At 47.3% G+C, this 13,539-nt stretch overlaps 1 protein-coding gene across 4 annotated transcripts in view; it reads right to left on the bottom strand.

The window, feature by feature from the left end:
- Positions 1 to 10: 10 nt before the first annotated feature.
- CLSTN1 (calsyntenin 1) overlaps positions 11 to 13,539 on the bottom strand; it is a 94,818-nt gene continuing 81,289 nt past the window's right edge. For 2 of the 4 annotated variants that reach the window (XM_069078796.1, XM_069078795.1), the window contains 10 exons: positions 13,207 to 13,369; positions 8,926 to 8,988; positions 7,485 to 7,636; positions 6,799 to 6,947; positions 6,197 to 6,423; positions 4,246 to 4,416; positions 3,705 to 3,853; positions 2,792 to 2,927; positions 2,453 to 2,637; positions 11 to 1,963 (listed from right to left, as the gene is read on the bottom strand). In XM_069078796.1, the coding sequence (XP_068934897.1) occupies positions 1,763 to 1,963; positions 2,453 to 2,637; positions 2,792 to 2,927; positions 3,705 to 3,853; positions 4,246 to 4,416; positions 6,197 to 6,423; positions 6,799 to 6,947; positions 7,485 to 7,636; positions 8,926 to 8,988; positions 13,207 to 13,369 (1,596 nt within the window). In that variant the 3' untranslated portion in view covers positions 11 to 1,762. The remainder of the gene's footprint in view (positions 1,964 to 2,452; positions 2,638 to 2,791; positions 2,928 to 3,704; positions 3,854 to 4,245; positions 4,417 to 6,196; positions 6,424 to 6,798; positions 6,948 to 7,484; positions 7,637 to 8,925; positions 8,989 to 13,206; positions 13,370 to 13,539) is intronic. The other 2 variants (XM_069078797.1, XM_069078798.1) reach the window with 1 other exon arrangement.

Below are 13,539 nucleotides of genomic sequence, written 5' to 3'. Positions count from 1 at the left end.
CACACCAGGCTTAGAATCAGAAATTTATTGTAGCTTATAGTCTTTCTGAACTGACCTATCACCAATATACACATCTGAAAAAGGAGACAGGACCACGGTTACAGACAGTATCCAGAAGGTCGCCTGTCAGTATGCAGGTTTATTCATCACTTGGAGTCTAGATACAGCAGCTACAGTGACAGTATATGGAAGGAAAAGTCTACACATCAACAGTAACACAGGACAACTGTTAGACATAATCCCCACTTTACTTCCAACTAGCAGGTATGTTATCACAGAAAAGTAGTCAAAATCATTCCCCCCGCCCCCCTCCCCATTTAGAAATCTAAAATTTTACATTTAAATTTCTTAAAAAAAAAAAAGACCAAAACAAAACGTGTTTTTACAGGTTTCAGGCCCTTTGCTAACAAGTCAGCACCACAGCCCCATGAACAAACAGAAGAGGCTCCCTTCTCTTTTCTCCAGGCCCTGGAGAGCAGACCTTTCGAGGGGTCACGGAGGAGGAGGGGGAGATGGGCCTAAGTCCCCAGAGCCAAAGGTCAGATGTTCAGACAAGCTTGTCTTGCCCGCCTTGGGGAGTGGGCAGAGTGGGCCCTGTTGGCTGTTTGTTCAAGGGTTTGTGCTCTAATCAATGGTGACCTCAGCTGGCTGCCTGCCCTCAATGAAGCACGTGTTCAATTTGATGCACAACTGGTTTGTATAATGTGTTCTATAATTTCACCAGCAGGGAAAAAAAGACATTTATGAAACAGAAATAAAAAGGCCAAGATACAAGAGTCCAGGTCACTGTACAAGGAGCTATGGGTCATCAGTGGGCTGTGTAAAGTGAGGGGATGAGCCAGCCATGTCTCATCCCATCACCCAAACTACAAAAAAAGATTTAACTCCCAAAGAAAATACAGAGGGCTCTGTTGTTTCTGACCCTCCCCTCTGTCAATCACGCAGGTGAGCAGAGCAGCCCCAAGGCAGGAGGGGTTGGGTCCTTCCTTGGCGTAGCACCCATGTGGTTGCTCTATGGCCTTCAGGCAGGGCTTTCTAACAACTTACCCTTGGAGATGCCTTGGGGACCAAGCCTGGGACTGTCCTAAGGCAGGGCAGCTGAAGCTCCAGAGATTTGGGGAAAGTCTAAACAGTTGGATAGCTACAGACTTTCCTCTATATTCCCCATGGAGAAGATAACAGGGCACCATATATAGCTAGTCTTCCTTCTTCCCCAGCCGCCTGTCCCACACCTCAAAACGCCAGTCTCTGTTTGTTTACACTATCACAAAAAAGGACATCAACAGAATTTCAATTTATTTACAAAATATCAAAAAGTTAATCATCTACACATTAACTCTCCTTCTTGTCACTTTACACATGCACTAATTTGGAAAAAAATAAAACTTTTTTTAAAAAAAGGAAAAATGTTCACCGGGAATGAGCAATGTTTTACCCTTTGTCAATAAGTCAGAGCATTGCAGCTTTTCTGAAGGAACAAGAGTGCAGAGCCTGGACACCTGGGCAGACATCAGGAAAGCTGAGCTGGGATGACAAAGGAGACAGGGCCAGGTAGGGCCTCATGTAGTGTTGAAAAAGCCCGACAACGCGATCCAGTCAGCGGGAAGGAGGGGCCTACACGCTCAAGAGAAAGCATGGGGGCAGCAGGGGGAAGCAGAGGAGCCACTGGGCCAGCAGGCCAGAATGATTTTGTACACCAGGGGAGGGGACAACAGTGGAGTCTCTTGAAGCAGACGCGGGACGGACAGAGGAGCGGCTGGACTCAGTAGCTGAGGGTCGAGTCATCCCACTCTAACTGCTGCTGTCTGTTGACGTTCTGCTGATCCTCCTCGGGCTCCCCTTCTTCTTCCTCACTGCTTTCGGACTCTGCACTCGTGATGTCATCTTCTTCCTCACCATCCTCGCTCTCCTCCTCTTCCTCTTCCTCCTCTTCCTCTTCGCTGCTATGCTGGTCCTCATAGGTCTGACAAAGAGAAACTCAGAGAATCGGCCTTCCGGGTCTGCCCACTCCCAGGGACCACCCGGCTGCCAGCTTTACCATGACAAAACGGGCATGAGCTCCCCCGACAAAGCCAGACCCAGGCCTCAGGCAACACCACCCAAGTCTCAGCCAACTATACAGCAAGGATGAAAAGCTCCATTTTCTTCCCCATGTTACAAAATGGGCCCAATCTACGTGCAAAGCAGAAGAGAGATGGGAAGGAAAAAACTCCCACCCATACAAGAAGAGGACAACCGGAGTCATCTCCACGTAGGCCGATCCCCTCCCCTCCCCACACGAAACCCACAGACACTACGGACCCATCCACGAAATGTGTACGTGCTTTATAAATCATCCTCACAGCCGATGCGGATGGAGAAGCACCAGCAGCAGTGTGCGCTGGCAGCCTGGGCCCCCCACCAGCACCAAGGCAGGGTGGCCCTCTGCCCTGAGCTGCCTGTCCTAGCCTACCTCCATGGGGTTCACCGTAATGGTCAAGGCAGAGTCATCCCAATCCATCTCATTCTCCTTCCCTGTGTCCTGATCCCGCATAGTGCGCTGGTGCGCAGCCCGAATCCGGAACACTCCCAGGATGATCATAAAGACCAGGAAGCTGACACATACCACGATCACAACAGTTGCTGTACTGGGAACAACTATGAGATGAAAAAGAAAAGTGAGACCATTTTAAATTTAAAACAACTTGGAAGAGAGGAATGTCCTCTCTCTAGGTCAAAAGCAGCTACTTAACCTGCCCCAAAGACCCCACGAAGGGGTAAAAGGGCAGCAAAGATGCCCAAACACCTTTACCTGAAAACGGGTGGGGATTAGCTAGATTGTGGCCAGACAGATCGACAAACGAGTGATGCACGGGATGGACAAACTGAGGCTGGGCCGCAATGTGGTTAGCGTGTTCCACCGGGTTGGCTGTATGGAGGACGCTCACCTACGAGAGAGAGAGACAGGCTTTGCCAGAGCCTGGGCTTCTCAGGCAGAAGGAAACAGAGAGGGGTCCACAGGGCCTAGTTTTTTGCTCCATGGGAACACTGCCTCAGCTAGAAGTAGCCCCAACTTCATTTTCTCTCGATTCAGCAACATTCTGGCCTAAGGAAGAGCCACCTACACAAAGCCATCTGGGTATCCACTCGTTAAGGGGCCTGGCGACCAAGAAAAGGGGCTAAGTCCCAGAAGATGACCAATGGCCTCTTGTTCCTGTTTCTGGTCAGTCCCTGCTCAGAAGCCGTTGTCTGCTACAGGGCTCCCAAAGGGCAGGAGAGGAAACCCAGGGCCTCACACCAATCAGATGACTGATGTACAAATTTGTTTTCCTCTGGGTATTTCTTCTCATGACAACACTCATACGCTCATCCTCTCACATGCCAGATCACCAGAAACCACTCAGACCCCGTGCCAAGGCCCGAGGCTCTCTGTCAGCTGCCTTTTACCACCACCTTCCATCCTCTCCCCAGCTACGGGTTGAGATTGCCTACAGAAAGGAGGAAATGCTTGACTTGACCCAATAAGTGTGTCCTTCCAAACCTACAGAGGAAGCTGTGAGATTCCACTCTAGATGGCAATGGAAGATTTGGATTCAGCACCCTGAGGACTTGTGAGCTAAGGGCAGTAATCAGCATCAGGACAGAGGAAGGCCTGTGGGTCTCTCTGCTGACACCAGCCCCAGAGACCTGGGGCTTTCTTGGATTCCGCCATCACTGACACAAACCTCTACTGTAAACTCGTTGCTGACATAGCGCCCGTTCAGTTCGGAGCACACCAGCTTGAACCTCCTGTCCAGCACCGACGTGGAGGCGTGCCAGTTGCGGTAGCGTACCAGATGCAGCACCTCCTCATAGCTGGCCATGGTGTCCACACCTGGGGGTAGAAAAGCCACTTGTTACAGCCAGGCCAGCTGTAAAGACTTCATAACACGAGGCAGCCCATAGGAGGGCTTCTGGAGAGACAGGACAACAGAGCATAGGATGAGGCAGGCCTTTGGGGTGGCCAGGTGGCACAGTGCATAGAGGACCGGCCCTGCAGTTAGGAGGATGAGGCGGTCCTGCCTTCTGTGCACACCCTCACACATTCTCTCTAGTAGGAATTCCAGAGAGGAATGTTCCTGTATAGACTTCTCCTGACTCTCCCAAGCTCCCAGCAGTCAAAGGGGGTCAGGTCAGAAAAGCCAAGCAAGGGTAAGGTAGAGGGAGGAGAGGAAGCTGCCGTCGACTTCCCTGACCAGCCGGCCACTCCCTCGGCTTTGCTCTCACCTGTAATGATGACGCCCAGGTTGGAGCTGCTCATCTCGATGCCCTTCTGCTGCAGGCGGGCCATATCCACCTCTAAACTTTCCTGATCTGGGTTCAGCTCCTCACCCAGCACCGTGACCTCACACGTGTCCAGATTGTGCATGATTTCCTCAGACACCAAGGACTCTTGAACTAAAAAAGAGAACATGGACCAAAGGGTCCCAGAAATCACTCATGGCCAACCATGGCAAGACTGGAAAGCCTGGAGGAGATCCTTGAAATGTTCCTTGACTACAGGAGGCTTTTAGGAGAGACATTCAAAATAAAGAAGCCTCTCTACTCAAAGTAACCTCTCTTTGCTTGGAAGGAAAGGGAAGCCCCGGTCCACCAGGCCCCACTTCACTGCCCCTCCAGCCCAGGTCCGGGATTTTTCAAACCCCCATTTGGCTCACACGTCAGGTCATAGGGGACCTGAAAGGCTATTCCTTACTACTTGCAAGGATAAAGAAGTAACTGGACAAAGCCACAAATACAGTGAAACACACACCTTGAAGTGCAATGTTATAATGCATGATTTTAGAGAAGATCCTTCTAGCAACTTCATCTTTCTCCAATCTTGCTGACAAAAGTCAGTTTCTTTTTGTTTTCTCTGGGGTCTGACCAGGCTAAGACTGCTAGGCCATGTGTCTCCAATGGCCTTTTCTCAATCCTCATTGTCTTTGACCTCTCTATTGATCCCCCTCTTCTCCCTAGGTTTCTGGGACACTCTTCTCTCCTGGTTCTCTTCCGGGAGACTGCCCCTTCTGTCTCCTCCTCCAGGTTATGCCCCTAACTGTAGGTTTTCTCAGGGTTCTGTCCTGGGCCCTCTGTACACTTGCTGATCTCATCATTCCCACGATTTAATTACTTCAAATTTACCTGTCCTGCCCTAACTTCTGCACTGGCCTCCTATCTCACATCTTAAACTGGACGCTCAGTTCGAGATCCTAAATTCATCTTAAGCAGACATCTCAAATCCAACACCACGCTCCAAGTCCCTCAGGCTCACAATCCAGGACTATGCTGGACTCCTCACACTGTCTCTCTAAGACCTTCGATCTCACCTCTACACGATCCCTCTCTCCCCTTGCATTGCCCCCACTCTGGAGCAGGCCCGCATCACCTCTCACCCAGATTACTACACTACCTACTGGTAAGTCTGCCTGCCTCAAATCTCTCCCCACTCCAGTCCAGCCTCCATTTGGGCACCAAAGTGACTTTCCTAAAACACAGGCCCAAGCATATCATTCCCCTACTTAATAAACTCTCAAGGCTCCCTATTGCCTCCAGGGGCAAATACAAAATGTCCTATTGGGCACTCAAAGCCCTTCCGTCTTCTCACACCTTACCCCTCTTCAATCCTGTGACCCTGGTCTCCTGGTTGTTCCACAAAATAAGACCCTCCATCTCTCGCTCTGGGCATTCTCTCTAGCTGTCCCCCATGCCTAGAATGCTCTCTCTTCTCATCTCAGCCTACTGGCTTCCCTGCCTCCTGAAATTCAAGTCTCAACTGTCTTTTATCGGATAGAGCAAAACCCTATCTTCTACATGAAGCCTTCTCCAATCCCCAAGCAAATGCCTTCGCTCTGTTAGGTGTTTCCCGTTTACCCTATGTGTAGCGTGTATGTATCTGTTTGCTTTCTGTATCCCCTATTGGACTGTGAGCTCCTTGAGGGCAAAGATGGTCTTTTGTCTCTTTTTGTATCCCCAGCACTTAGCGCAGAGCCTGGGATGTAACAGATGCTTAATATTTATTGACTAACGGAAAGTAACAGAGATATTATAATCTCCAGAATCCCTGAGAGATGGGCCAGAAGCAGGTGTGAGTGAAAGCAATTAATTTCACAATTCAGTAAGGTGAGGTGTAAAAACAATTAAGAGCTCCTCAAGCCTGTTTCCTGCTGAAGAAGGTTAGAAGTGGCAAATCTGTTACCTGTGGGATCCTCATTTCCATCTGTGTCCTGTTCTACTTCCCGGGTGATGGTACTGATGATCCGAAGCTCTGGGAACAGGAAGACTCCCTCGGCACTTTCAAATTCTGAAGCAGCCCGAGCAAAATGGTTAATACCACTCAAGCTGATTTTGGGCTCCTCTGGCTGTAAGACCATCACATAACCATCCACAAGAGGGATTGACATACAGGTCTCTTCATTGAAGCATCTGCAGTAAGGCACAGGGCAGGATCAGTCCAAAGTCAAACTGGTGATATGTCTGAGATGGTTATTTCAAGAGGAATATGACATATCTTCTTTCAGGGGCCAAATATATCACAGCTCCACAATCCTTTGTTACTGATTTCAAATAATGACATTTTAGGGATGGAGATGATTTCCCTGAATTTGCTTTTCTGTGCACGTGAATATGACAGATTATCTTTTATTGCAAAAGGAACAACGGGATTGTTCAAACTAAAAACAATGGTGCAATTTCATAAAACCCCCTTAAATAAGCCCCAACATCTTCCCACTCTTAACCTACCCCAGGGTACCCTCTCCCCCTACCACTGCCCCATCCCCATGAAAGATGAAGACCTACTTGACAGTGCTGGTGATCTGGAGCCTTCGGATTCCTGGCGTGGGGAACTGTCGAGAATTCAGATAAGAAATGTGCTGCATGGCCTTATCAAACCGCTCTATGTCATCTCCTTCCAAAGTCAGTACCAACTGGCTGGGGTTTGCTTGAATCTAGTCATTCCAAGAGAAGAAACAAAGGGAAGAGAGTTCTAGATGGTAAGACAGGCTGCAGGAGCAAAGAGCGGTCAATGCCTAAGGGCAAACAAATAGAGACACCAGAAATCTAGAGGTGTTCACATGTTTATGGTAAGTGAGCCGATGATCTGCAGAGGTTAAAATGCATCATTTAAAAATATTTCCTAACCTCGGTAGAGGACAGAATTAGATGGAAAAACAGAACTATGAAAAAAGCTTTACACGTGCTGCCATTTCAATGGAAAAGACTTTTAAAATAATAATATCAGGGGCGGCCAGGTGGCTCAGTGAGTAAGAACACCGGCTCCAGTGTCGGGATGTCCTGGGGATCAAATCCAGGCTCAGACACTCAGCACCACACCCAGAAATAACTGGCCGTGTAACCTTGAGCAAGTTACTTAACCCCGATTGCTTAAAAAATAATAATAATAATATCACCTCCTCTATCCCCCCAGGGTCTCATTATTAATGGTAATTTAGGAGAACACCACTGCATCCTCAGACTGCCTTTACCTTCAAGCCTTTGCTATCAGCCACTTGCAAATCGAGTCCTTCTTTGCAGGTGTATAGACAATCAATCACCTTCTTATTTTCCAATTTCCCAGAGCGAATCATTAAGCCAGCCAGATTACCTCGAAAAAATTGAGCCATGTGTAGCTCACCACCTTTGAGAAAGGAAGAAAGGAGAAGTTAATACGTCCTTATTTCCTTCACTATGTTTTGAACTGAAGTGTTACCAATGGAGGACAGACTATGCGTGACATGCAGGTTAGTTCACAACCATTTCTGTTAGCTTTGAAGTTACATAAAAGCACAATGGAGAAATTAAACAACTCATGACCATGCATATGACCTGGAGAAGGAGGAGGAAAGAAAGGGCAAGGGGACTCTGAATGGTAAGGTGAGGACAAGTAGGCAGCCTTCTGGCTCCTGAGCTGCTTTCTCAGAGGACCAGGCAGCACCCTCAGCTCTCTCAAGGGAAGATGCAGCCTTAGCTTTCTGAACAGTGATTTAAGATGTAACAGATTCATCTTGAGATGGAAATGAACTTAGGTACTAAGTCACCTAAATCTGTTCACTGTTATCTGTGAATCTCCTTTTTTGCCTTTCCACAAACCTGTCCAATGACTGTAGGCTCTGAGAATATAAACTAATTTCAGGATATCCTCAGCAAACAAGATGAGGAAAGTAAGCAGGCTCCAAAAAACCATCTCACTGCATTTCAGTGCAGCTGATCCAAATGCCTCTTAGCCGAGCTAACTCACACAACTGGTGCCAGCAAATGACTGACAGACTGGACACAAAGGATCACAGAATGAAACAAGATATCAGACCCCTGGAGTCCCAACCAAGGTCAGAGACCTTGTCCCTAAGTGGTCAGGAGCCAGAAAGAGGTTTTTAGAAGCATCCTTCATTTCCAGATTAGGCCACAATAAGCCAGTGATCCTGGGCATCCAAGAAAGCTCTATGCTCACCACTTAGTCCTAAGAATAAAGGCCACATTGAGAAATGAACCATGCCTAAAAAACCTGGAAACCCAAGCAGAGCTCATTCCATCCAGGAGGGACAGGCTCTGCTTTATTTCAAGGCTGGGTTTGTTAGAGGCTGGAGGAGGAAGAGATCCCCAACCCTGCCCTTGGTGATTTCAGAAGGCCACATGCAACGGGACATGAACAAAGCTTGATGGGAAGATGCCGCCATTAGTGCTGTGTATTAATGAACCTCTGCTCTCACATCCCTGGGATCCTAATGAAGTCTGGGCACCTGTGAAAGGGCAAAAACCAAAGTCCAGAGAAGCCGTGAGCATGAGGCAGAGACAAGCCCACAAGTAGCTCAGATGGCATCTGGGGCCAAAATGCAACTTGGACATTTCATGCAAACGTGGAATGAGGTGGTTGTCTCGTCTTTAAAAGGGAAATAAGATAGAAAACAGTAGGAAAGAAACTCCAGCAACCTGCAGAGGTCACCGTCACTGCCTCCGTCTCAGTTTCATTGTCATTTTCATTTCCTGAATACTCTGTAGAAAAGCAAGACAAAGACAGCGGAGAAGGACCAACAGGTTAGGGTCTTCAGAGTGACGGGCCCTGGGCAGCAGACCCCCAGCCCCACAGAAATGCCATCCGCCTCAGCCCACAGGAGCTCACCTTCTGCCACTGGCTGTGTGTACAAACCCCTGCAACATGAGGAACAACTCAAACTGACAAGCTGCCCCAAGGTTTATAAAGCGGTTTATACACATCCTTTCAGCCAGATCGACTTGGTGGGAAATGACCTGCCCCAAGGGACACGGCTGTGAAGGGGCAGGATTTTCCCACTACCCCACACAGCCTCTGGGGGTCACACAAACGGCTACACCTCCCAACATGACACTGACCCCTAGAGTGCTTGCAATGGATGGTTTCTACTCACCACAGCCCCTTTGTCACACTCCGAAGAGGACAAATGAGGGCGCATGGGCCAAACTCTGGGCTCATTTCAATCTGGATTACCAAGGAGGAAAAGCCACTGAAGCTCAACATCCTCACATTTCATGAAACACACAGCACACCCCACATTACAGAGCATCCTTTAAAAGCTTTTACTGGTAACTTTTTTTAATCATCTTTCTTTTTGAACACATCCCTCTTCCCACCTAGTAAGCCACCCCTTAGAACAAGGAATAAAAAGAGGAAAAAAAAGCAGCTCAGCACAAAGGATTAAGGGCATGCTGGCTGTTACAGACCATACCTCTGCTCCTCTCCCCTGTCTCTTCTTTAAATGTGCAATAGCACAGGGACCTGCACTATGCTGGAGGGCATAGAGGTGGCCTTCGAAAGGGAGGGTGCTCAAGGGGAGGGAGCTGGGTCAAAGCAGCCTACACCTGGCAGGATATATACACTGCCCATGAAAGACCAGAGACCCCCAAGCTAACATCTGGGGCAAGTTCTTGAAAGGCAAAAACTGGACAGCTCAATGGCATAATGACCAGGGTGCTGAACTTCTACTCTGAAAGACCTGAAATAAAATTCTGCTTCAGATACTGACTAAACTGTGTGATTCTGGGGAAAAAAAACACTTCACTTGTATTGGCCTGAATTTCCTCATCTATACACAACAAGGAGAACAACTGCCTGGGTTTTTGTGAGGAAAATGGGAGACTTTTGTAAAGTGCTCTGCCAACCTTCAAGCACTGCAGAAGACTTCTGCCATCATGACTATACAGTACATATGGCTATGCCAGTGGTAGAGACCACTGTCCCCCAGGTCCAGGGACATGGAGGTGAGGATGCAAACACAAAGTCACTAGTCTGCAGGGATGAAACCACTCAGGCTCTTGGTGCTGAATGGGTAAGGACTGAGTGAGGCTGAGGGCAAATGGAGGGGGCCAGGAATACGGTTCACCAGCTGCATGCACCTCATTCCACAACTGGTTTGGTGAGTGGTCAAGGAAGCGAGGTGAGATTTTCTTTTCTTTTCTTTTTTTCCTTTTGGAGGGCAATTGGGGTTAAGTAACTTGCCCAAGGTTACACGGCTAGTTTTTATTTTTGTGTTAAGTGTCTGAGGCTGGAACCGAACTCGGGTTCTCCTGACTCCGGGGCCGGGGCTTTACTCACTGCACCACCTAGCCACCACGAGGTGAGCTTTTCTTAAAGCTGATATAAACAAATTCTTCATGGCCTCATTTTCCCACTAAGATCTAGTTTCATAATTTGAAATCTTATCATCTGTAGTGTTTATACTGATTTTCTGCTGTAGGAATGGAGTACCTGCTTGAAGCCTGGGTTATTTATAGACTGTACTTAATACTTCTGACCTTAAGATGAGACATGTTCCTCCCTACGTCTAGTTTTAGCTCACATTCAGAATTAATGAAGTACTGGTTGGAAAAGAGGCAACCCCCCTCAAGTGAGGTCTCTTGGAAAGCAAATCAATACTGAAAAATTCCATTATGGGCTTTAGAATTCCCTGCTTTCTTCTCAGCCCAGCTCCAGGTCGCCTCCTATGGCTGATTTCCACCCCTACCCCATTGGGCCCTGCCCCTCAAGTACCTTGATTTTTACTTCAGATGTTTATCACGTACCTGTGTGTGTACGCACATGCGGTCCCCCCTTCCCCTTCGAGAATGGGTCTCTTTGTTCTCTGGACCCCCAGGGCTGAGCACAATGCTTGGTGCTGAGTAAAGAGCACCCTGGTCTTATACAGCCCAGACTGGAGGGCGCTGGGAGAGAGGGGGAGACTCCTGCCTCACCTTAAATCCTAAGATGCCTCTGAGTTCTGGTAAAACACAATACAAACTTTTAAACATACCTCTGCTCTAGACTTTGTCTCCTTGCTGCAAGATTTTTAAGTGAATTCTCTAAATCATATTTTTGGAAACGGTCAGTGACTGTCCAGACTCTTACCCTCCCTACACTGTAAGAGCTCTGAAGGCAGGGCTGAGGTCTCGCTTTCACTCTGCCCTTCCACAGGGCCTGCCCAGTACAAGGACTGCTGAAAAACCAAACTTTGTAACATCCCTGTGTTCTGGAAGGGGCAGCTGGAAGGAGAGAAGCAGGTAGAAGGGGAGGAGGGTTTAGGACTAATTAATGTTTGACTGCAGAATGGCCATTCCCTGGAGAGGTACCCCCAAAGCACTTCCTGTTTTGGGTTCTTACTCCTGGTAAATTCATTATAATCAGATCAACAAAGAAATCTTACACTATAAGGGTTGATCCCAGAGTGGGGGGAAAAAGCTTGGTTATTCAGAACCCTTCTTGATAATAGGATTTAATACCTACAGACTATTAGAGATCTACAGAATGTTTTTGAAGGGGGAAAGTAGACTTGAATAGAAAATGATTTTTTTCTCTAAACTATAAATAATGCTAGCATCTACACATCATCATTCCTTTTCTTCATGCTCTATTTTTTCAAAAATTTTGATAAAATTGCCTCACCAAAATGAGAAAGTGTGAATCACCTGAAAAGAAACACTGTGAATAAGTTAGAAGTGCCTGACTCACTTATAACTGACAGCCATGTATCTCTTGCTTTTCCTAGCTTGTGACAATCATGAGGAATCAGTCAGATCCAAATCTGGACAAAGCCCGATCTCAGGATCAGGGTCTTTCATGCATTTCTGACCCAGGACAAAGGGTTCTTGAAGGGAGAAGTCATATACAAGTCACACAAACCTGAAGTCAACATTACTGTTGTTGGGCCATTTTTCAATTGTATCCAATTCTTTGTGACCCGAGTTGGGTTTTCTTGGCAAACACTGGAGTGGTTTGCCATTTCCTTCTCCAGTTCATTTTTTTTTTTACAGGAGAGGAAACTGAGACAAACAGAATAAAGTGACCTGCCCAGGAACACACAACTAGTAAGTGTTGAGGCCATATGTGAACTCAGGAAGATGAGTTTCCTGACTCCAGAACTGGCACTCTATCCACTGTGCCACCTAGCTGCCACAGCTGAAATTATACAAATTTCTATTTTTCTTTCTTTTTTTTTTTTTTTAAAGCAATTGGGGCTAAGTAACTTGCCCAAGGTTACATGGCCAGTTTTTTTGTGTGGGTGTTAAGTATCTGAGGCTGGAACTGATCCCGGGTCCTCCCAACTCTGGGGCTGGCACTCTTACTCACTGCACCACCTAGCCCCCCCCAATTTCTATTTTTCTTGAAAATCACAATTCTAATTTCCAAATCCATTAAATTTCTGGAGATCAGTGTTTCAAGTCTTCCAGTCTGTACTCCCTTTTCTGAAGTGTCTGCTATCCCACCCAAGTTGTACTGTCTTCATAAAGAGAAGAAGTTGTTTCCCTATATAAGCAGCTGGATGCTTAGGACTTGCTTTAGAAGAGAACACCTTCTCCTGCAGCAGTCCTACAAACATACAATGCTGCCCAGTGCACAAGGACTGCATCCAGGGAGGGATCCTCTCCTAACAGAATAGTACTTGTGAGGAAGGGGCCCAGCTCCACTGGCTACATGAGATGAGCAAAGTCTACAACCTGCCTATAAATTGCTTTTTGCAACTCTTCCTCTTGGGACCCAGATGCATAGAGAAGACTATCATTTTATAAAATAAACTACACTAAAGGCGAAAGTAAGGCACTATTGTGCCCCACTGGTACAGAGCCACAACAAAGATAGTTACCCTGGAAAGGGGGCATAAGACATGTGAAATCACAAGACAGAAAGCTGCCCACCACCTCCAGCATGGCAATAAAATGTCTTCTTTCATTCAATTCACAAGACGGCGGGGTCCTCTACATTACCTTGCCAACACGCTCCAACCACCAGCTGAGTTTCTAGCTTGGAAGGATGAAGGGGATAATCTTCAGTCACTGGAAAGGGATCATAGGAAACACCATCGACATACAGAGTCACAGTGGGGAACTCCACGTTGAGCACATAATGGTGCCACTCCTTATCACACACCTAAGAGAGGCAAAGGGAAGAACATAGAATGCGGAGTGGTCTAACACATCCTTTATCTAAGGACATAAATCGAGAAGACAAAGAGAAAGGTGCACAGTCACACAACAGCATTTTCCAAGGGAAATTAATCATAAAAAGTTTGAGAAAAGCCGACACTGAACTGGTCTCCC

The sequence above is a fragment of the Petaurus breviceps genome, unplaced genomic scaffold (genome assembly GCF_028583685.1).
Source record: "Petaurus breviceps papuanus isolate PSGF00001 unplaced genomic scaffold, PetGlider_PUasm1.0 91041, whole genome shotgun sequence".
Classification (NCBI taxonomy): domain Eukaryota; kingdom Metazoa; phylum Chordata; class Mammalia; order Diprotodontia; family Petauridae; genus Petaurus; species Petaurus breviceps.
Note: the sequence above shows the minus strand (reverse complement) of the source record. Positions and strands in the feature narration are given on the sequence as shown.